General features: G+C 42.7%; 3 protein-coding genes and 1 non-coding gene across 7 annotated transcripts in view; 2 read left to right on the forward strand and 2 right to left on the reverse strand.

The window, feature by feature from the left end:
* Positions 1–24111, forward strand: part of zc3h7a (zinc finger CCCH-type containing 7A) — a 51575-nt gene that overhangs the window by 1086 nt on the left and 26378 nt on the right. The window contains exons 2-4 of the mRNA XM_058048256.1: positions 1566–1632; positions 6708–7129; positions 16026–16248. The gene's annotated coding sequence lies outside the window, so the exon portion shown is untranslated. The remainder of the gene's footprint in view (positions 1–1565; positions 1633–6707; positions 7130–16025; positions 16249–24111) is intronic.
* On the reverse strand, positions 1283–18674 carry axin1 (axin 1). 4 transcript variants are annotated; one of them, XM_058048258.1, is made up of 12 exons: positions 18488–18674; positions 17283–17458; positions 13183–14133; positions 9240–9380; positions 9003–9099; positions 6663–6788; positions 5566–5963; positions 5344–5493; positions 4155–4361; positions 3943–4050; positions 3522–3674; positions 1284–3443 (listed from the first exon to the last, which is right to left on the reverse strand). In XM_058048258.1, exons 3-12 carry the CDS (start codon positions 14040–14042, stop codon positions 3317–3319), a joined length of 2367 nt encoding a protein of 788 aa, XP_057904241.1. In that variant the 5' UTR covers positions 14043–14133; positions 17283–17458; positions 18488–18674; the 3' UTR covers positions 1284–3316. The 4 variants fall into 4 exon arrangements, with proteins under 4 accessions (XP_057904242.1, XP_057904241.1, XP_057904240.1 ...); XM_058048259.1 differs by lacking the exons at positions 17283–17458; positions 18488–18674 and adding an exon at positions 16010–16471 and having other exon boundaries at positions 1283–3443; positions 5344–5490; XM_058048257.1 differs by lacking the exons at positions 17283–17458; positions 18488–18674 and adding an exon at positions 16010–16467.
* trnat-cgu (transfer RNA threonine (anticodon CGU)) lies at positions 19893–19964 on the forward strand. Its single transcript has one exon. It is a non-coding gene; the product is annotated as a tRNA-Thr (tRNA).
* Positions 20417–23688, reverse strand: LOC131102754 (phospholipase A2-like). Its single transcript, XM_058048272.1, has 4 exons — positions 23624–23688; positions 22384–22552; positions 22106–22212; positions 20417–20786 (listed from the first exon to the last, which is right to left on the reverse strand). Exons 1-4 carry the CDS (start codon positions 23658–23660, stop codon positions 20626–20628), a joined length of 474 nt encoding a protein of 157 aa, XP_057904255.1. The 5' UTR covers positions 23661–23688; the 3' UTR covers positions 20417–20625.

Consider the following 24111-nt stretch of genomic DNA (forward strand, 5'->3'; position numbering starts at 1 on the left):
GTTGGTACTGTATGTAATATAGCGGTTCACTTTTTTTGTTGTTGTTGTTCCAGTTGCTTTGTGTCAAGCATGCAGTGCAGCTCAGGTTACGGATGATTTATTTATAAATACATTTAACAGCATGTTTCTCTTTAGTGTTATGTTTTTTTTAAAGATGTATATTTTTAAAAGCTGTGAAATGATGGCTACTTTTAATGAAAAAAAGCTCTATATATTTGTGTTATGCTGTGTATGTACGTGCTACCTCAATTATGTGCTTTGGCCTCATGTTAATGTGTGTGTGTGTGTGTGTGTGTGTGTGTGTGTGTTTGCGTGAAGCACAACCAATTTTCCTCTCAAAGGATGAATTTTTCCAAATGGGAGTGTTGTTCTTTGCGGTTGACGTCAGTCCTTTCCTCTCGGGTTTACATATATGTGTTTTTTTTTCTTAAATACAGTATAAATACAGTCTTGTTGAAGAGCCTGTTTATATATTTACATGGATGATTGATTAAAATATTTCAGTGTACAGTATTTATACTGGTGAGTGTAGTAAATAAATATGGCTACATTAGCATTATTTAAGATACCTGTTTTTTTTAGTGACTGCATCAACAATATTTTTTATAATTTATTAAAACATTATTTATGTAGTTAGCTATTTAAATATGTTTTTGTTGTAGATACAAGATTGATGTACAACATTTTTCATATTATGAGGGAACAATGTTGTCGTCCCTCAGTCACATTTCAAACCGACGTGTCACTGTCAAGCTTGGCAGTCATGGCGTTGCTATGGCAACCAACAGCCATCATCATCATGCATAGATTGACGGGTTGTTTCAGGGTTATTTTAGTTATTTCAACTGTCATCTTCCTCTTGTAATATTTTGACTATATTCCCATATTGTAACATTTTCCCAAACCTAATTAACATGCAAACTCCACACAGAGATGGCTGAGGGTGGAATTGAACCTGGTCCTGTGTGCTAACCACTCGTACACCGTGCAGCCCCTAAAATGTTTTATTTCCTTTTATTTACAAATTTGGGTAATACGGGTTTAAAAGTCAATATAGGGGTGTTATTTCATGTCTAGAGGGCTCTAATAATGCTTAAATATTCATTCATTTTCTACTGCTTATCCACACGAGGGTTGCCGGGGTGCTGGAGCCTATGTCTTCGGGCGAGAGGCGGGGTACACCCTGGACCGGTGGCTAGCCAATCACAGGGCACATATAGACAAACAACCATTCACACTCACATTCATACCTATGGACAATTTGGAGTTGCTAATTAACCTAGCATGTTTTTGGAAGAAAACCCATGCATGCACAGGGGAGAACATGCAAACTCCACACAGAGAAGGTGGAATCGAACTCGGGTCTCCTAGCTGTGTGGCTTCAGCGCTAACCACTTGCTCACTTTATTTGATGTTTTTGTTTAATATCCCAATTTAAATCTTTAGTATTTCTATATATGTTCATGCTACTAAATATTTTCCCTCATTATTACAACATTGCATAAATTACATCTTATTTTTTCTATTTTAATTATTTGTGCTAATTTTTTTTTTTTTTTTTACAGTTTTTTCTTCGCTGCAGGCCCCTGGGGCACACTTTGGACACCCCTGATTTAGCCTCTTTGGTTCCAGGTGAGTCCATGACCATGAGTGACTGCCGTTGCCGGTAATGACTGTTGTTGTAGAACAGTGAAATACCTTAGATCCTGTAGCATCCCCTCAAACTGGCGCTTTCATTTCCATGTGTTAATAAGACTCCAGACGGTTGTGTTGGTTTATTGCATGTATTTATTGTCCAGGTACCGTTTTCACTTTTTTTTTTGTTGTGAATCTGCTGATCGGGGCTGCTGGTTGATGACATGTTCATGTTGCACATATTTACATACAAACACAGCAACAATCCATCTGAATGATATTAATACTATTAAAGGCACTCTGATGATTTTACTTCACATAGTTGACTGACTTTTGGGACTTTCAAAAGAAAATGCGCTAGTCTACTTTTCAAACAAAAACATGTCAACAACAGAAATTGTGTACTCACATAGCTGAATATATTATTATTATTATAGCTCATAATGGATAGCACTGAAAACATTCTGTACGCATACGTAATATCTCAAGGTGTACCGCTTATGTAATGCTTTTATTGTGACACGTCCTTCAGTAGCAACTGCAGCAAATATATGAGCCGTACAAAACCTCGGCAAAGAACAGCATCTATTTTCTGACTTCTTGCAGTAATAAGCAGCACTTCCAAAGTATAATAAATATAATAAATGAAAGGGGCTGTTTATTTAAAGCAACAATATGTAACAATTTCACCTGCTTTAATAATAATGTCAGACGCCACACTGCCTGGTAAAAAAAAAAAGAAGCGATGTGGCTCTGTTGTTGCCGTGGCAACCTTGGTCTAATATGAACCGGTGGACCAGCCAGGACACTCACTCCGGGCTGCGTTAGTGCTAGCAATTAACATTACATCGCAGTACAAAATAAATTCGTGTACATTCATTAGCTTCTTAAAACACTATAATCTTGGCTCAGTTCCGCTTCACACCTACAGGGGGCACCCCAGAGTAAAAATGGGACATGTTGCTTCTCCAACCCCGCCAGGCACCAAATTGAGGATTTAGGCACCCAAAGTCAACAATTTTCAAGGTACATAAGGTTTTCCGCTGGAAGACTTTAGCTCAAATGCTGTGATAATGTAACGTAACGTAACCATGACGCCATCTTTGACACATAACAGGAAATCAAACTATTATTTGACAGCAGCTTGCATAGATATTTAAATCTACATTTCTCACAATTTTACTACCACTTGTGCTAAATTGGGTGTCATAAATAGCCAATAAAGAATCATTTTCTATCCAAATTATGATCTCATTACAATAAAACCTGAATGGAAACAGCGCCACCGTAGTGGCCAAAACATGTCATTACATTAAAAAAATGACAAATGACACAAAAAACATTAGAAAAGTGCTGCTAAAATATCACCAAATAAATTACTTAAAATAAAAACAAATAAATACAATATATAAAAAAGGATAGTGATCGTCTTCATGGGGCAGGGGGGCTTTTCGCTAGGATTGCAAATGAATCATTTTAAATAGTTAAATAGATATAAAATGTAGTTATTTGTTACTACAAACTGTACACATCTGGTATCAATACATATTTATAAAAAAAAGTGTGTTTTACTTTAGAAAGTACTATACAAAATATTCAGCACTTTTTCTTTCACCTTCTCTTTCTCCTTCCTCATCACCTTCAGTCGACGTAACAATTCCTTCTTTCCTTCCTTCGCTCTTCAGTCGATTTTTTCTACTTTTCCAATAATCTTCTCCTCAAATATTGGCAACGTGGCATCGTCTTCGCGCACCTCTTCAAACACCACGCCGCAGTCAAACTCATCGCTCTCCTTCTTGAAGTAATACCTGTTTAAAGGAAGAAGACCGCATTTGTAGTTCGTGGAATAATAACATAAACGTGGATGCACACGACATCCGCCTCACCTGTAGTTTCCTTTCTTGGTCAGCAGCTCTTTAAACTGGCCCAGCGTCACCAGCCGCCCTTTGACGGACGTCCTGTACGGTATCGGCTCCCCGCAAAAATAATACGCCACTGTGGTGTTGTCGCATGCTTGCTTTTTAGTAGCGGCTTTGTGTCTGAAATTAGAATAAAAACACTATTTAGGTATATAATCAAACAACAAACCATGCATTATAGGTTTCAATTTAAATATAATATTAAATGGTCCTATTCTAACACTATCACTGAGCGCCATCTGCTGGTGAAAAGCGGACATGCAGCCTCTCAGGCAACAATGAAGTCATGTAAACACGGTCCCTGCTAATGATGAAAGTACTGAAGATGAGGTGACTGGGGGGGGGGGAATGAAGGCATTAAACCGGGACAGCACACAACAGGACATACTCGGGCTCGGAGAGCTCGCAGTCTGAAACGGCGGGCACCACGCCGAGCGGAGGGACCAGTGCAGGCCTGACCGCAGTGCGACCCCGCTGGATGACCTCCATCACATACCTGAGAGAGCCAACAAGCCACTGATGAACCCAAGCACCACCTTCACTCTGTTTGGAAGGGGGAGAAACTGGGGGGGGACGGAGGAGACGTGGACGTCCGCTCACCTCTGCTTGGGTTGAAGAACTCCAGACTTCAGTTTTTCCTCCTCTAGACGCCGCCGGACTTCCTCCAGCTGGATGAGGGGACTCGGGGCCGGGTTGGGGGGCATGGTGGGATCCTGGATGAAAGGATGTGATGGCTGCACGTCGGCCCACGCCGAGCTGGGATGGGGTCCAGTGTGGCCAGGAACTTTTTTCGATCCCATGGTGCTACTGAAATAGAGGAAGAAATATGGAAATACCATTATGACTTGAATGTTTCACTTTTGTACATGCAAACGCCACACAGAGATGGCCGAGGGTGGAATTGAACTCGGGTCTCCTATTTGTGAAGCCTGTGTGCTAACCACTCGTACACCCCTAAAAGTTTTTATTTCCTTTTATTCACAAATTTGGGTAATAAGGGTTTAAAATTCAATATAGGGGTGTTATTTCATGTCTAGAGGGCTCTAACAATGCTTAAATATTCATTCATTTTCCTACCGTTTGTCAAGAACATGCAAACTCCACACAGAGATGGCCGAGGATGGAATTGAACTCGAGTCTCCTCTTTGTGAAGCCTGTGTGCTAACCACTCGTACACCCCGAAAAGGTTTTATTTCCTTTTTATTTACAAATTTGGGTAATAAGGGTTTAAAAGTCAATATAGGGGTGTTATTTCATGTCTAGAGGGCTCTAATAATGCTTAAATATTCATTCATTTTCCCACCGTTTTGTCCGTTTTGTCAAGAACATGCAAACTCCACACAGAGATGGCCGAGTGTGGAATTGAATTCGGGTCTCCGATTTGTGAAGCCTGTGTGCTAACCACTCGTACACCCCTAAAAGGTTTTATTTCCTTTTTATTTACAAATTTGGGTAATAAGGGTTTAAAAGTCAATATAGGGGTGTTATTTCATGTCTAGAGGGCTCTAATAATGCTTAAATATTCATTCACTTTCCCACCGTTTGTCAAGAACATGCAAACTCCACAGATGGCCGAAGGTGGAATTGAACGCTGGTCTCCTAGCTGTGAGGTCTGCGCGCTAACCACTCGACCACCGTGCCGCCCCAAGACACAATTTTTTTGGCCATAAATCTGCATATTTGCAGGGTCCTAAATGCTGAATTGTGAATGTTCGGGGGATGTACTGTACTTCCAAAAAAATTCCGGGGAAACCTGAAAACCATGAGAAGAGTAGGTGTTTCTCCTCACCCATACGGGCTCCTCTTGTGTCGGATCATTTCCTTCTGCCCCTCCATCAGCCACAATAGAATCTTCTGGTTCTTCTCCATGTCATCTCCAGGACCTGGCGCCTCCTCCCCACGCTTACATGCTCGCCGACACTGCAGACCTCCTTTGCTTCTGTGCCGCAGGGGAAGCATTGTTAGCAGGACGGAAAACATTCCATGACTGAACTTGGATCAATAAACATACCCATAAGTTGCATAGTCCATGTTTGTAGATCCGATGCCATCCGCAAACATGCGAGACTTGTCCACGCCCCACGGTGACTCCACTTGCTCTTTGAGCTTCCCGGCTCCAGCCTTGTGGCCAGACTCTCCCTTGAGACCATGCCTGGACGTATATTTACCCCAGGACGGCGCCGTCGTCCCTTTAACCGCTGGGAAGCCATTGGGCGAACGGGATTTTGGAGAATGTCGTCCTGTTCCCGGCGACTGGCACCCTGGCGTCTTCATGACGCGCTGAACGTGGTCGTCCAGGATGCTCTCTGGGTTCTCCTCGTGGGCGTCCCTCAGGAAGTAGTCGGCGTAGTTGGAATTCTGCATATGATCACTTCCAATTGACGTATCCGTTTCATCACCTTCCGCTCCCTTTTGTGGGTCACACACAAAAATGACAAGTTAAATGTGTTGTACTGCTTTCCACCAGAAGATGTCAGCATTTCATCACCAGTAAGGATTCCTGCTTTGCAGAGAGACAAAACCCAAGAAGACAATAATTATTCCTGAGGTGAGTAAGGGCAGCGGAACGATGGTTGAGTGGAGGTGTGTTGAGCAGGGTAGGCACCCTGCAGTATTCTTATTGTGCTTCCAGAAAAGGCAGCACAACGTAAAACCAACACCAACACTTGGCACCGTGTACTAAGGCAAATTCCATTCCTGTTTCATCGCCGTTCAAGTCGACTTCAAACGGCCGCTGCGCTGATCCTCCGTTTACAAGCCGGCGAGCGCGCATGTGCTCCATCTGATTCGTGCACAAAGCCAGAGGACGCAAGTGACGCCAAGTGATTCATGTGTTTTTTTTTTTTTTTTTTTTTATGCCTACTCTTAATAGCTGGCCTCATTAATTTCATTTCATGCCAGGCTGATTTGAAAACCTTGAAGCCCAGCAGACATTGGCCGGTGCATCTAGTGCAGGACATACTAGAATAAACTAGCCGTCTAAAGGTGCCGGCGACTGCACGCCATACAACGCTTACCATTGAGACCACGTGCGACACACGGGCTTCAATTATCAAAACAAACGCACACAGTTTTTTTTTTTTTTTTGCAGCTAATGGACAGACATACCAGTTGTAGTCTCTCCAGTCGCTCTTCTGTCTCCCTCTCTCGTAGAACGCCCTCCAGGCGGAGGATCAGGTCGGCGGCAAAGCGCTCCGGCACCACGTGGATGTCTTTAGGAATCCTGTTTGTGCGCTGGGAAAAAGACAGCAGAACCAATCATAAGAGATTTGATATCCTTTTTATCACAAGCGCATCGCTCCCTTTTATTGATTGTCACACGTCAACATTTCAGATCATCAAATTCAGAGAATAGCCAATAACTGAACAGCTAAACAGCCTTGTGTGGCAAATGTGCAAAGGCAACAACTGCAATCAAGGGTTTGTGATAACTTGCAATGAGTCTCTTACAGCGCTGAGGAGGAAGTTTAACCCGCTCATCTTTGCAAGATTGTTGCAGTTCAGCCACATTAAGAGGCTTTTCCGGCATGAAGCACTTTTTGAAGCATCTCCATGGGATTCACGTCAGGACTTTGGTATGTCACTCATTTTGTTTTTCTTCTGACTCAACAAGGAAAATGAAACCAGTAACAAAATGCTGAGCTGAGAACGGTGTTTTCAAGTAGAGGTCTACACGGGGAGTGGCTGGCCGGACTCCTCGGCTAGCGGGGCGGGGCGGGCTGAAGAAATCTCAAGAACATGGCCACGGCTATGGAAAACTAATATAAAAAAATATTGATAGCCTCATTTGTTTCTTGAAAGGTCACCTATATTGTCCATAATCCTTCCTTATATCATATTTTTCACATAATTTATACTATCTTGAGCTGAAAAGAGGGCGGCACGGCGGTCTAGTGGTTAGCGCGCAGACCTCACAGCTAGGAGACCAGGGTTCAATTCCACCCTCGGTCATCTCTGTGTGGAGTTTGCATGTTGTCCCCGTGCACACGTGGGTTTTCTCCCACATTTCTCCCACATTTAAAAAAAAAAAACATGCTAGGTTAATTGCCGACTCCAAATTGTCCATAGGTATGAATGTGAGTGTGAATGGTTGTTTGTCTATATGTGCCCTGTGATTGGCTGGCGACCAGTCCAGGGTGTACCCCGCAAGACAGCTGGGATAGGCTCCAGCACCCCCACGACCCTCGCGAGGAAAAAGCGGTAGAAAATGAATGAATGAATGAATGAGCTGAAAAGAGGTCATTTCGGCCGCTCAAATCTCACCACGGCTGTGGACGACTGTGGCTGTCGTGCCACGGCTGTGGGGCGGGGCGGCCAAAGAAAAGCACAGCCGTGTAGACCTCTATTTTCAAGCGTCAAAATATGTGCTTGAAAATAGAGGATATATCGGATTCAATTGTTCCCACTGGTTTTGTCCGATATAAGCGAAATCCGTTATATGCGTATACCGGAAAATGTCCGTTTTACGCATATATCGGATTTATATCCGGTATATGCGTAAATCGGATTTTATCCGTTATAAAAAGGCACTTCCTTGACTATGTTTCCAATTAACCTGGACGCGCAGGCAATGCTGCAAACGCTGCAAATGACGTCGTATAGCGGCCTGTCACGATTCGGCGAATCGGAGCGCCACGATGCGGCCATCCGATATATGCGAGGGACATTTAATGGAAATGCATTGGAACGGGACTGGAGATTTTGTCCGAAATAGGCGAAATCCGTTATAAAAAATCCGATATATGCAATGAATTTATATTGGAAATGCATTACAGAAAAATCGGTTCTTTTTTATCTGTCCGTTGTGAGCGAATTTCCGATATATCCGAGTCCGATATATCCGAGGTTTACTGTAGTACGTTTGGAACTTTGACATCATTCAAAATACAAAGTAAATAGTAACTATGCTAATCCCCAACATGTTTAAAGCATGTTCCGGTTAATGTAGAATAAAAAAAAATGGAGTAGAAAAGTGTTTTTGCTCCATCGGACTTAAGAGTGACTTTCGATTTTCTTTCTTTATCTCAAGTTAATTCTCTGTCAATTGGTTGGTACACATGATGGGGGGGATTAGCGCCTGCAAAATGCAGTCGATTCGCTCATTTGGATTGGACAGCCTAATTAGGGCTGGCGAGAGGCAGCCTCAGCTGCACAGGGGAAGCATCAGACTGTCACAGGGGGAGCGTTCCTGTCTGCTGGGCGCACTTTCTCCCAAAGCAAGGCGCTACGTTTAGACAGCCTTCTCTTCCGCTGTATTCTTACACTCCCTCACAGGCCTTTCTCACACACACACACACACACACGTCTTAAATATGCGGCGTCTCCAGAGGTCCGTGTGCGCAGAAAGAAACACAGCAGAGACAGACAGTTGAAAGAAAGCAAGAGGGAAATGGGGTAGCGGGTGGGGTGTGTGGCGGGGGGTGTGTATATAACCCATGAATAACTCACAGGGATGAGAGGCAGCGGCACGCGCCCGTTTGCTCGAGCGCTCTCGTGCATCTCCCGCCGATGAGGCTTGTGGTATCTGTAGGGTGGGACGCCATCTCTGCAACAAACAACATTTTCATGAACCCTCCTGCGAATAAACAACACTCGGAGTTGATGAACTTTAAGAAAACAACAACGCCGCAGGATGTTTGATGATGTTGATTGATTGATTTTGATGTGGAGACGCTAAATACGCACATGCTGCTGTCCGTCAGGGAGAGTGTGTCCCCGTCACTGGACATACTCTGTTGCTCGCTGTCGTTGGCGCTAGTGGCGGGAGCTAATGCATGGCCAGCGTTGGCGTAGTAGCGGTTGGTGGGCTCCCGGCAGGGGGCAAGTCTGGAAGAAAGAAAGGTGCACCTCAGAGTTCTGTATTTGGACCCTTTTGTTATATTAATGGCAACTTGTTGAATAAAAACATGATACATTTAAATTAGATTTTTGATGGTGAGCAGCTTGAAGGTGTGCCTCAGGTGTTTGTCTTAGGACCGCTTAGTTTTCCATCAAAATTTGTGAATTTCATTCATTCATTCATTCATTCATTTTCTAGCGCTTTTTCCTCACGAGGATCGCGGGGGTGCTGGAGCCTATCCCAGCTGTCTTTGGGCGAGAGGCGGGGTACACCCTGGACTGGTGGCCAGCCAATCACAGGGCACATATAGTAGACAAACAACCATTCACACTCACATTCATACCTATGGACAATTTGGAGTCGCTAATTAACCTAGCATGTTTTTGGAATGCGGGAGGAAACCGGAGTACCCGGAGAAAACCCACGCATGCACGGGGAGAACATGCAAACTCCACACAGAGATGGCCGAGGGTGGAATTGACCACTGGTCTCCTAGCTGTGAGGTCTGCGCGCTAACCACTAGACCGTTCATGGCAACTTGTTGGATTAAAAATGTGATATATTTATATTTTAGATTTATATTTTTGATGGTGAGCAGCTTGGTAGGCTCTTGATCGTGCATGTCAAGGATACTGGTAAAGGTGTGCCTCAGGTGTTTGTCTTAGGACCGCTTAGTTTTCTATCAAAATTAGTGAATTTCAATATATTGACTTTTTTTTGTACTTGTCTTGTGAATTGAGTGTCTTGTGACACCCTTATGAAATATGTATAATTTGTTACATTTGTGGGCGGCACGGTGGTTGAGTGGTTAGCGCACAGACCTCACAGCTAGGAGACCAGGGTCCAATTCCACCCTCGGCCATCTCTTTGTGGAGTTTGCATGTTCTCCCCGTACATGCGTGGGTTTTTTTTTTTACTCTGATTTCCTCCCACATTCCAAAAACATGCTAGGTTAATTAGCGACTCCAAATTGTCCATAGATATGAATGTGAGTGTGAATGGTTGTTTGTCTATATGTGCCCTGTGATTGGCTGGCGACCAGCCCAGGGTGTACCCCGCCTCTCGCCCGAAGACAGCTGGGATAGGCTCCAGCACCCCCCACGACCCTCGTGAGGAAAAAGCAGTAGAAAATGAATGAATGAATGTTACATTTGTACAATTTTTTTCGTGTTTAGTGTCACAAAAAACGCTGATAACCGGTTAATTAAATCAAATGCTTATTGAAAAAAAGCCTCAAACCTTTGCAACTTTTTTTTTTTAAAAACCTGCCTCAAATTCAAGCATTTTAGGCCGCAGCAATCACAAAAAAAATCATGAATGGATTGACCAGTCGCAGAAATTAAAACATATTTGATTCAAATTGAAACATTTCCATTAAACACTGCTTTTTTTAATCAAGCCCAAAACCTGCACATTGTAGAGCATTGAGCTTTATTACGCATTTAGCAGACAAAGTCAGCATGAAGTGTGTGGGATGTGAGAATTGAGAATGTTCCTTCACACTCGCTCACCCTTTCAGAACCTCAGCTGACAGGAAGCCCAGTGGGGCTCAATGACGGCCGTCGACTGAAAACTAACACCCTCGGAACGTTCTCTCCTTTCTGCTGAGCCAATAAGGATATAGCGCCTGACCGTGTACTATGTACTTATGTTTTCTTCCTAGCATGAAAACACACTTCATTATCACACGGACGGAGTTCAATTCCAATTCCATTTCTTGCTGTTTTGTGACTGCACATGCAAATTCCACCAACCCGACAAAAGTGTTGCGCATCTAGAGACTGATTCATTTGACATCGCTCACATTCTCCGCAGTTGACGTTGCCGAGAATACTTCTTACAAAGCTTTTCTACACATGAATTATAGATGTTCGGCATCGTCTCTTCTTATTCATATTGGAACTCCCTAAAGCATTCGACCGGGCTTCCTCCCTGTTTAGAATGCACAAGCTCCCAGGAAAAAAAAAAAGAGGCTCAAAGTGAAACCTCTGTGACCAGCTAATTCCTTTAGCTTCTGCAAGCCCTTAATAATGGAAATATATGCAACACGGAGACAACACGGCACAGAATAAGGGGACATAAGGGAATTGCAGGGAAAGGAAGGTGAAGTAGAGCTACACAAAAAGGTTAAGAGTTGAATTAAAAAAGCTAAAAGATATGAGCTAAGGTAATTGATTTTTGTAATAGCGCACTATACTCTATTTATGTGTTTCTTTAATATTATTTATACATCACCCAAGTGTGGATGCACATGGCTGGAAGCCCAGCAGCAGTTAAGAAGGGCAGACCGATTTCTTTTTTTGTTCTCCCTCTCACATTTTCCCGAGATTTCAAACATTATCAATATTGATCTCCGGCAAACGCCTGTGGTTGTGTTCTTGATGCCAGTCTGCAGCCGGACTGTGGCTGCATGCGCTCACTCGCTGTCTTGCCTCCCTGTGTGAAGCTATTATTGCAAAAAAAAAAAAAAAAAAAATGGCAAACTAACAAACTTGAAGAAAGTTTTCTTGCAGTTTAGGGTGCAACGCTAACTGGACTTGAAGGGAAATCGTACCGGCAGTCAGCTATGTTGCGGTGGACTCTCAAAAACGTGAACAAAAAACAATTGTAAATGTAAAGGCAGCACGGCGGTCGAGTGGTTAGCGCGCAGACCTCACAGCTAGGAGACCAGGGTTCAATCCCACCCTCGGCCATCTCTGTGTGGAGTTTGCATGTTCTCCCCGTGCATGCGTGGGTTTTCTCCGGGTACTCCGGTTTCCTCCCACATTCCAAAAACATGCTAGGTTAATTAGCGACTCCAAATTGTCCATAGGTATGAATGTGAGTGTGAATGGTTGTTTGTCTATATGTGCCCTGTGATTGGCTGGCCACCAGTCCAGGGTGTAGAAGACAGCTGGGATAGGCTCCAGCACCCCCTGCGACCATCGTGAGGAAAAAGCGAAAGCGAAAAATGAATGAATATTTAAGCATTATTAGAGCCCTCTCGACATGAAATAACACCCCTATATTGACTTTTAAACTCTTATTACCCAAATTTGTAAACGAAAGGAAGTAAAACCTTTTAGGGGCTGCACGGTGTTGAGTGGTTAGCACACAGGCTTCACAAATAGGAGACCTGAGCTCAATTCCACCCTCGGCCATCTCTGTGTGGAGTTTGCATGTTCTCCCCGTGCATGCGTGGGTTTTCTCCGGGTACTCCGGTTTCCTCCCACATTCCAAAAACATGCTAGGTTAATTAGCGACTCCAAATTGTCCATAGGTATGAATGTGAGTGTGAATGGTTGTTTGTCTATATGTGCCCTGTGATTGGCTGGCCACCAGTCCAGGGTGTACCCCGCCTCTCGCATGAAGACAGCTGGGATAGGCTCCAGCACCCCCGCGACCCTCGTGATGAAAAGCGGTAGAAAATGAATGAATGAATAATATTTGGCTAAAGAGACTTTTGGCTAACGCTATCCGATCGGCATGCTTGGAACCGTGATTGACCAGGTACTAGAAACGGTACCATCTAGTACCAACTCCAAGCAGACTTAACCCAAAGTACCAGCGCAAAAAAACCAGAAGGCTGCTTCTCACAACATGTGAAAGCTCCCCTTGCAGCCTTCACATCATCTCAACAGAAGTACTTAGGATTCTTCACACACCGTCTTCCCTTCTTATCTGCGGCTACACACATTTCATCTCGAATTTCGGGCAGCTCTCGAGGTAGAGAAAGGGGGGTTATTTCTAATTCAGCAGTTTTGAGAGGAAAGAAAAGTGAAGCCGACTTGGATGGCTTTGAGGAGTTACCTGTACTCATCCTGGAATCTGTTAGCAGTGCGTGGTGGCGGTGGCGTTTCCATGAACAGCCTCTGTGTGAGCCTGCTGCTGGGTGCGGTGTCACAATCGGGCCTATCTTCCGGGTCTTGGTCGCATCTCCATTCCTCATTCTCGTTCAGCGTTGGCAAATAACCCACCAGACTCTTGGCGTTGTCAGATGTTGGACTTTGATCGGCATACAGTTTGGGACTCTCTCCTTCTGTTTGCGTGTGTTCTAAATATATGTCTGATTTAAGGAATAAAGGGTAGGTGTTCTCCTCCATCATGGTCTGGATCTCTGTCTGAGCCTGGTCGAACATGGCGGGATCGATATGCGGCTTCATCACGCAGTCTTTGATGAAAGATTTAGTCGCCGGTTTGATCTGCCTGGACACAATTCCATTGTTGTCCAGGATGTATTTCTTATAAATGGCTTTAGCCAGTTTCAACCGCTTCTCGTCGTTGCCGTTGCTGGTTTCGAGCTTACGGAAACCGCTGCAAGCAAACCAGAAGTCCAACAAGTCGGCGCATGCTTCCTGTTTGAGAAACGTCCGAAATAGATGGATGCCATCCTGGTCATCCAGTAGCGAGTGAAGCGATTCTGCCCATCTCACGTAAGGCGGAGTCGGGGACGCGCTGCCCTCCGGCTCATAACCCAAGTCCAGGTCAGGTCGTCGTGGCGTAGCGACGGGCGCGTCGCACTTCTTAGATGGGAAAGCGGTGTGCTGGTGCTGGCGGCTCTCGGTGAGCACCAGCTCGCCTTCTTCCCCCGGGACTGGAGGTCTGGGAGCATCCTCATTGAAGCCGCCGCCCAAGTCCACCAAAAAGGCCCCTTGGTCGCTTACGCTCATAGTCCAAACATCCAAATAGCACGTCCGTGTCAAACCCACACAACGCAATGATTAGATCCAGACTGCTACTTAAGCCGCAGCAAAACAACTCCTGCAAGCATGGGAGATATAAAAAAAAAAAAAAAATAAGCCATGAGTCTCATCTTTTAAAAAGTTCCAACATTCAGGACACAGTCATAAGCATGTATCCACTACTTTTATTACAATTCTGCACAGTGGGCTATTTCATCAAGCACTCAAGTGGCCAATTTCTAGCTAAAGATTAACATGAAAGCAGATTCAGCATAAACGCATGTGCTCAATGCTTAAATTTTGTAACCCAACGTCATACATCATTTTTACAATTAAATCTTCCACGACGTTACTGCATGGCTCAGCCGCAAACTCTTAAGCCCCTGTCCAACCAGAAAGTGTTCTGCCTGAAGTAGTAAACATGAAATTATTACATTGATAAACAGCAACTCCATTTTAAGTCAGCGTGGTGTAAGTATTTCACCATGCAAGACTAACCTGAGGTTTTTAGCATTAACTAACAGCATCAATGTGTCTGAAAATATCATAACTGCATCAATGCATGCCTCATTTTAGAAACTTAACGTCTTATTTACAGATAAATATCGACTTATTTTACATAATTAGATGTCATTTCAGGCAAATAAGACACATCCATGCACATTTAGTGAAACCTCGGTTAGCACACGCTCCAGCTTGAGCTGTATTAAATATTTCATAAGAAATATCGATGCGGAATGTCCTTAGGGGCACACCCTCTTCCTGTTATGTACGCACACGCCACTATTATTTTACACATTGATAAAAACCTGTAAACAGTGACAAAAGCTGTGTGTTTAAACACCGCTCTAGTATATTACATTAGGAAGCATTTAACGTGGTTAAGTGTTATTGATCGCAAGGGTAATTGAGGTCAAGCACGAGCTGTTCATTTGGCACTGATTATAGACTGTTACTCATCAGAGCTAGTTGTCTGGAAAGCTATTTAAATTCAGGTTTTACTCAAGGTGCTAGCATTCAAATTGACTTTCAGCATGATGGCTACTTGTTTTGACCATTTTATGAAAGCAGTATTGTTTACAGTTTTTGGAACAGTGTTGCTACTTCCATTTAAACACTAAAAAACTATCTGGTTCAGTGTTTTATCTGTTATAGTATGAAATATTTAGTACTCAGCATGGTGACATGTCATATCATACATGTAATACAGATATCCTCAGTGTTACAGTCATTAGACCAATGGTAATGTGACTTACGGGCACTTAATTGCTAAGTCCCGCCCCGTTTTGGGGTGATGGCAGTCATGTTTTTCAACCTATCTTTCTCAGATTTTACACACGTGCAGCTTGCCTTGCGCATTGATATTTACATGACCAGCTGTTCCATTGGCGCATTGATATTTAACATTGGGTGTTCAACGACCACAGGTGTGTCTAGGTCCTGATTTGACAGGTACGGTTAATCTCCTGCTGAATAACTGTATGTCAAAATACTTGAGATACATTGCGTAAATGTCACCATATAATACATTAGCGTCCGGCTACTTTGAAGTAACCTCGTCACAAAAACGGACTAGTGGGGGAGGGATACCACAAATAAACTAACACACACACGCGCACACTGATATACAAGTGCACAACTTTGTGCCACTGTTCACCCGCTGACATGTCCTCGCCACCTCCGCCGTAAAGTAGTCCGCGCCGCCACAAGACGATCACCAAACACTTCCGCTGTCTTTGAGCCCACGCAGGGTATTGTACGCACTTTTCCAGATCGGAATCGCAGCAGCAAAGCGATGGTAGATACGTTTAAATATTGCTCTCCCTTTCTATATCCACATAAATATATCTACAAATCCCTCCCTCCTCGCCCTCTCTCTCCCTCCCTGACTACCGCAATCTCCTCTGCTGTCAAGCGAGCTTTCAAACAAAAAAAAGTGACAACAAATACTTCACCTTCTCGTCCCCACAGAGAGTAACGACGAGCGTCCGGACCGGAACCAGTCGCCTCGGACGGTGTCATAGTTGTGGGGGAACGGCGAGAGTTTTAAAGGTAACAAAGAGAAGAGAGAGAGTCGGTGGCTGTCAGCCTCTCCATGGCTGTCTCTTCTCTCCGCTGTGTGTCTGCGGGAACATGGAGTGCGGCGCCCCTAGCGGTCACTACACGCAATTACCGGCGCTGCTCTCTACTACAAGTATGTTAATTATTTATTTCCAAGCCGTTTTCGACTGTTTTGAATGAATAAACGGTGACATTTTGCAGAGGGTATGCATTTTAAAACTACATTGGCAACCAATTTGCTTTAAAACATTTGTGGGGCTGCACGGTGGACGAGTGGTTCGGCACGCAGGCCTCACAGCTAGGACACCTGAGTTCAATTCCACTCTCAGCCATCTCTTTGTGGCGTTTGCATGTTCTCCCCGTGCATGCGTGGGTTTTCTCCTATTTCCTCCCACGTTCCAAAAACACGCTACGTTAATTAGCGACTCCAAATTGTCCATAGGTATGAATGTGAGTGTGAATGGTTGTTTGTCTATATGTGCACTGTGATTGGCTGGACTGGCGACCAGTCCAGGGTGTACCTCGCCTCTCGCCCGAAAACAGTTGGGATAGGATCCAGCACCCCCCCGCGAGGACCCTCGTCAGGATAAGTGGTAGAAAATAAATGAATTATTGGTGACAATAATTTGTTCTAAAAAATGTCTCTCCACCAGATGGTGCTAATTTTTCCCTTTCAATGCATGCATCACCATAAGTTAATTACTTTTTAGGGACTTAACATTAATTTTTCATAGAGCTATTTTTATAATTATATAAATATAAAACCTGGGTGTTTTGTGTATGAAAATGTAGGCAAACCTTGGCTGGATATTTGATTTTCCCACCGTATTGGTACTAGAATAATTAGTTTGCTGCCTCAATGTTGGCATAAGGAAGACAAAATCTATTTTTTTTTTATTACTGGCTGGTTTGTGCAATGCAGCATAACAAAGATGGGGCGTTTTTTTAGTTCTATACCTGATTCTAAAGGTGTTAAATGTACCTTTCTATACACAATATAATTGTGTGGCGCATGTTGTACTGTTGTACTATCAGTCCTAGTGCCCATTGACACTCGAGATTCGAAACCCAACCCAAAGCATCAGTAACTTCTGGAGTCACAAACGGGAAACAATTCCCCATAAACCCATCTTGTATAAATTATTAATAAGATGATGCATATTTTACCTCGCATGTCAACAGCTGCCCTCTGCATCCTCCTGCAGTACATCCACTCAGTATGGATTCCATTGTACCGTTTTGAGACACTTTAGGTTGCCATCACTGTAAAATCCACTTCACATTCAACGGAAATGTCCAGCAAAGCCGTGAAGTAGTCGTGGTTGTTTGCCGTCCATCTGTTCCTGGAAAAGGAGAATAACTTTGAGAAAGCGTCTCAATCGGTTTGGTATAGTTTGTGGTACAGAGGCAACACATTTATTGACGTAGTAATTGTGGGAATCATCTACCGTCGTGCTTTTCTAGTTTTTATAGTATCCTGGTGTTGTTTAATAGACTAGCCTTTTGACAAAACTTTATTGACATAAGTTTATTTCCCAATGAGACATGTCAACACTCCGGCTCTTCCTGATATTTGGAGTATCTCATCGTTCCGTCGCCCAGCGCTATACCAGACAACTTCATGCCCCCCCCATTGGGCCTTTGTTCTGTGCGTCAGGGTGGATTGAGACCTAGATGTAGGCCTTGCATGAAAATAGGCTTATCTCCACGCTCTGGACCTTCTTATGAACAAAAGCCCATGAAGATGTTTTAGTTTAGGGGAACGCTTTCTATTCTGAAAGCACACACAAAGATGGACTCCATTTTAAATCGCTCACAATAGGAACAATTGGGTTTGTTTTTAAAGCTGAAAACCTACAATTTCCACACAAATATTGAATTATTGCATGTGAATGCATTGGATTAAGGAGTTGGAATGCATAAAAAGTGCACTTTTAATATTTCTAAACCATATTTCATATTTGTTTTTGTCTTTGAAGAAGCCTGTCAGAGAATATATGATGAAGTCCTGCTGGTGTTTTTTGTCCAGGCTTCGTATCAAGACTAGCAAGCCTCATAGTGGATTAGGTGCATGGGGATTTGGCGAATTCTGGACTTTATGTTATTTAACTGGATGTTGTTACTTATCGAGTTTAAATGCGGTCCACATGTGAGCGAAAGTGCATCGTCGAGATTGAAGACACTGCACTGAAATGAAGTGGTTTGGTCTTTTGATGGGATGCACATTCATCGGTCTCATCAAATGATGCGCTTTGCTTTTGATGAGCATCCAAACACAACAGCACCAGCATGGCACCAACACTAAAGACTAGACAATGGACCCACTAGTCCTACCGCCGAGACCAGACCCTCTCCCAGACCAGACGTCCTACCTGCTGCTCTCGCTTTCCTGCTGGGGGGTTTCTCCGTTCTGACGGCGCCCAGTCGTGGACCTCTCTCCCCGCCGCTGGACTTATACGCATCCTGCGGCATCCTTCGTGGTCTGCGGCAAAGACCGCCGCCATCTTTAATCAGCAGCGAGTCCATCTGTCGAGGGTTCTTCCTTTTTGCAGCCCTCTCTTTCTCTGTTCCAGCCCTCTCTCTCTCTCTTTCTCTCTTGGTAGTAGTGGGGGACGTCGGCGGCAGGTTGGGATTGGGATTGGCGGGGTGGGGGGGGTTGTTCTTATTTTCTACCCAACATCAAAACGTTATATCAACAGTCTTGTGGGGCCGCCCAACAGGGGGGCATCTTGAACATGCTGCATTGGCTTCCATGCTGCACATCTAATGTTTTTGTTACAAAAAAACAGCTTTTAGGCCCTTGATTGAGCCTCCAATTGTCATCGTTGTCCCTGAATGCATCTCTTTCTCCCCGGCATTTGGGATCATTCTTTCATTCTTCTTGGAATGGTTTCCCCATTTATAGCTAAAAGCTTAACAAACACTTAAAAAACAATGGAGTCATGATACTTTTTTTTTGGAGCTGTGCTGTTTCATGAGCTGGTTACCCTTCAGCTGGATTTCACACCCGCATGTCTGATTCTGGCCTGGGGTCACATCACAATGACCACTTGGAAATAGTTGTGATGCTTTTGCATTTTAATATTGCATTTTATATTGGCAAGGCCCAGAAGTATAAGCGGATGACTTATTGTCTGTCTGGTCAGGAAGTATTTATTGTAGTTGTGTTATTCTGTTTGTCATATTGTCTGTCCGGTATCATATACATGGAATGTTAGCATAAGGCCAATATGTATTTGTATCAACATGGCATGTTTTGAAGTTGTTGGTGACGTCATAGTTCTGCTCTAATGCCGTCCAGAAACAGACATTGACAACCTTGAGATGTAGAAATATAGAAACAATACATATTGTTTACTTATATTATTATCAATTTTTTGTACTTTAAGAAGCCAAAAGTGTGGGTACACTTTCTCATTCAATAGTATTGACAATGTGTTTGATTGGTCGCATATACAGTAGATCAGAAAGAATGGGTCCGATCATGAATATGTGGAAGTATACTCTGTGGACGCCATCCCCACGGCAACAGCGTTGTTGGTTGGTTGGTTGGATGTGTAAACCCCATGAGAATTAGACAACCTTTTTTTCAGATACCTTTTTTATAATGTGTCAATATGGTAAATAGTTTTCGATTTACATTTTAAAATAAGGATAAATATATGTAAACATTGATAAATAAATATAAATGTAGGATGGATGTATATTTTTTCATTATGAGCGATTCCATCACATTAACGCTGCACTTAATGTTTAACTTCTACCGATTTTCGCGCAGGCGCGGTGGCCAAGTGGTAAGGCGTCGGTCTCGTAAACCGAAGATCACGGGTTCGAACCCCGTCCGTGCCTTTTTTTGGGCTGAGAAAAAGCGACAATTGGCGAGTAAAGAAAAAAAAACCGCTATGCATTATGGGTGATTGTTTCCTTTTGCTGGGAGTTTACGGTTGCCCAGCAACGAGCACTTTATTATTGATTATTTAATCTTATAAAATGTATCTCACAGCAGCTATAAAGAAAATGGTGTTTAGTCTTGAACTTATATTATTTGTTGTAGTTGGATATAGTTAAGTTAATAAACTGCTTGTCTTGTGTTTAAGTCTGGCGCCATCTTATGGCGGGTTTGCGTATTTCATGAATGAACGACTATACAAAGTATGTACATGGCAGTCAGTGACTACTATATGTAGTAGATCCTCATCCTTAAAGACTGAAGTTGTTGTTGTAAGTTGAGGGGAAAAAAAAACACTGCAGCGTTGCTAGAATCCATCCATGTTTATTCTGTGACTAACAGCTTCTTTGTTGTCATCATGGAAAAGCCCAGTGCCGTAATTTGATTCAGGACACAGAAGCAATGGAAAAGCAACCCAAAGTAAATAAGGAAACTCCCTGTTTACCGGAAAAATGAGGTGCAATGTTATTTTAAAATAACAAATCCTGCAGTTTCCCACACATTTGTTAAGGGAATAAAATGTCACGTCAGGAACCCGGGCTGTTTTTACGCGTGTATTGACTACAAAGGGTGTGGACTCTCAGTTACATCACACTCTTTGCCGGATCGGCAGAATGTATTTGGCCACAAGGCGTAATACCAAATGTAAGGGGCAGCGTTCAGGCAGTTGCCGGCATCCCGGTCACACTCGCATAGAGTTCTCTCACAGCCGCTCAGGTGGTCTGCAATGGATAGAATAGATGGAAGACATAAAGGTGAAAAGAGGCTGCTGTGGTTGTTTGTTGATGACCCAATTAAAACAGCAATGAAGTCATAATCATCTTTTGTATTTCACCTTGACTTGTTGTGCAGGTATAGCAGGTGTTGCCTGAGCCAAAACATTCTGTTCTGATTTTTCCGTCATTGGAAATACCAGAAACCAGACCTCCACCCAGCACCATAGTTCCTCCCATATTGTGATTCACACCAAAATAATAATCCGACATATTTTGGTCCATAGGGCGGCACGGTGGTCGAGTGGTTAGCACGCAGACCTCACACCTAGGAGACCAGGGTTCAATTCCACCCTCAGCCCTTTGCATGTTCTCCCCGTGCATGTGTGGGTTTTACTCCGGTTTCCTCCCACATTCCAAAAACATGCTAGGTTAATTAGCGACTCCAAATTGTCCATAGGTATGAATGTGAGTGTGAATGGTTGTTTGTCTATATGTGCACTGTGATTGGCTGGACTGGCAACCAGTACAGGGTGTACCCCGCCTCTCACCTGAAGACAGCTGGGATAGGCTCCAGCACCCTGGCGACCCTCGTGTGGATAAGCGGTAGAAAATGAATGAATATTTAAGCATTATTAGAGCCCTCTCGACATGAAATAACACCCCTATATTGACTTTTGATTTTATTGACTCTTATTACCCAAATTTGTAAATAAAAGGAAATAAAACCTTTTAGGGGCTGCACGGTGTACAAAGTGGTTAGCACACAGGCTTCACAAATAGGAGACCCGAGTTCAATTCCACCCTCAGCCATATCTGTGTGGAGTTTGCATGTTCTCCCTGTGCATGCGTGGGTTTTCTCCGGGTACTCCGATTTCCTCCCACATTCCAAAAACATGCTAGGTTAATTAGCGACTCCAAATTGTCCATAGGTATGAATGTGAGTGTGAATGGTTGTTTGTCTATATGTGCCCTGTGATTGGCTGGCCACCAGTCCAGGGTGTACCCCGCCTCTCGCCCGATGACAGCTGGGATAGGCTCCAGCACCCCCTGCGACCCTCGTGAGGAAAAACGGTAGAAAATGAATGAATTTTGGTCCATATTGGTCTGATCCCGGAATATTAAAAAATCCTTTCAAAACAATTCCTGGATTCAGACGGTGATCCGAGTCACCCCTAAAATTTAATCAGTTGTTCCGTATTACTGACAATTCCTGAAAATGTCATCCAAATCCATTCAAAGTTTTTTTTTTGTATCATTTGAGGTGTATTCCTTTGATCAGAATTCCCAATGATGAGACCCGAGACGTTTATCTACTGTGTTCTTACCGCAAGAAACACGTCCATTGTTACACGTCCATTGGTAGTCGTCCGTTACGGGAGAGCAGCCCTGATTTATGGCGTTTTCATAGCAGCAGTCATGCGTTTGACAGCACCTGCAGCCCAAAAATATGCAGTATGTTTTATCACGGTTAAACGTCAGGCTGTGAGGTCGGCACAAGGTGGATGGAATTATGTTAAAGTCCCTCACAAGAAGGAGAGTAGAAATATTTGGTTTGGACATCTCATTTTCATGATAGGTTTTCTTGAGAAGCATGTGGACTCACTTGTCGGTTTCGTCCTTGGGCTCGCCGTGACCCCCCAGTCCACAGTAGCAGCCGTACCAGAGATACGCGTAAAATGATCTCCCTGTGGTGCATCGGATGATTCCTTTCAGGTCCCCGAGTGATCTTTTGCGCCTTTGGTGTGAGCTCGGAGACTGGAAGGCCACGGCCACTGTTAAAGATGACAAAAAAAAATACTGCTAAAAAAAACCGCAATGGGGCCAAAAAATATGCGATTGACAGCAATTTGCCAAAGAAGGCGAGTAACAATGTTTGGGAGACTGGAATAATAATCATAATAATAATAATAATAATAATAATAATAATTGTGCCCTGCTTTTAGCCTTGTTTTTAGCTCTGAATGAATGTATGTATGGATGTTGTATTTTAATGCATATTTTACTCTGTTTTTTACTTAACTCTATTTTTCTTCACTGTAAAGCATCTTTGAGTATTTGGAAAAGTACTTTACACAAATATAATGTATATAAAAATAATAAATAAAAATAAATATATTTTATTTTATTTAAATAATATATTTATTTTATTATTTTTTAAATAATAATAATAATAATAATAATAATTGTGCCCCGCTTTTAGCCTTGTTTTTAGCTCTGAATGAACGTATGGATGTTGTATTTTAATGCGTATTTTACTCTGTTTTTGACTTAACTCTATTTTTCTTCACTGAAAGCGTCTTTGAGTATTTTGAAAAGTACTTTACACAAATAAAATGTATATAAAAAATAATAAATAAAAATAAATATATTTTATTTAATATATTTATTTATTTTATTTTAAATAATAACAAATAATAATAATAATAATTAATAATAATAAATTATTATCTTTATGCACAACCAAAGAGTAATATATTACTATAATAATAATAATAATAATATTCAAAGACGCTTTACAGTGAAGAAAAATAGAGTTAAGTAAAAAACAGAGTAAAATATGCATTAAAATACAACATCCATACATTCATTCAGAGCTAAAAACAAGGCTAAAAGCGGGTCACAAATGGAATGGATTAATTAGATTTAAATTGTACGTTTCAGTTTTCGCCTGACCTTTAAAAATGATACATTCATATGTCATATCTGTCACCTTTCTTCCTCCAAATAGCACCACAAGAACCCTGGTACTATATCAACATGGTCAAAACAAGCACACTATGGAAATACATTTACTCAACTCCTGCTTGCCCCCTGGAAAAAAACACACTCATTTGTTTACTTACCTGTAGAAAGCAAAATCGCGAGGTGGAAGGCATTCATGGCTCACGACACACGAGTTCCTAGGCTGGTACCCTGATACTCAACATCCACCGAATCCTTTTATATGTCAACGTCACCATTGATCAGCTAAGCCAATCCAGTTTTGCTGCTTCTTTTTGGCACCCATTTGGCGTTCTTGGGTGGTGCCATTGTGTTATGAAAGCAATCAATTAGATCAGAACTGTGACATAATATGTAATCAACTTGAACTGTCAGTACTGTCAGTATATAATTATTGTCTAAGTGATTTACTACAACAGCACTACTTTGTTTGTGTTGCGCACAGTAGCGTATTTAGTTGACAAATTGTACACTAAATTGTACAAAAATGGGATATTTTACGTCGTATTTCACCTGAAAGTACATTTTCAACATTCAATACGTAAGACAAAACAAACACCTGTTCTGATTATTTTCCTACACTTTTTTCAAACATGTTGGAAAATATTAC

This window comes from Doryrhamphus excisus, chromosome 15, assembly GCF_030265055.1.
Source record: "Doryrhamphus excisus isolate RoL2022-K1 chromosome 15, RoL_Dexc_1.0, whole genome shotgun sequence".
NCBI classification, from domain to species: Eukaryota; Metazoa; Chordata; class Actinopteri; order Syngnathiformes; family Syngnathidae; genus Doryrhamphus; species Doryrhamphus excisus.

Bases quoted from the DNA above. Each gene is read 5' to 3' on its own strand.
- LOC131102754 (XM_058048272.1), bottom strand. From the start codon at position 23,660: ATGAATGCCTTCCACCTCGCGATTTTGCTTTCTACAG. The intron at 22,553-23,623 runs GTAAGTAAACAA...CATCTTTAACAG, and splicing joins CGCGATTTTGCTTTCTACAG to TGGCCGTGGCCTTCCAGTCT. The intron at 20,787-22,105 runs GTAAGAACACAG...TATCCATTGCAG, and splicing joins CAATGGACGTGTTTCTTGCG to ACCACCTGAGCGGCTGTGAG.
- axin1 (XM_058048258.1), bottom strand. From the start codon at position 14,042: ATGAGCGTAAGCGACCAAGGGGCCTTTTTGGTGGACTTGGGCGGCGGC. The intron at 4,051-4,154 runs GTGAGCGGACGT...TGGCTCTCTCAG, and splicing joins GTTCTTCAACCCAAGCAGAG to GTATGTGATGGAGGTCATCC. The intron at 3,444-3,521 runs GTGAGGCGGATG...TCCTTTAAACAG, and splicing joins ACCAAGAAAGGAAACTACAG to GTATTACTTCAAGAAGGAGA.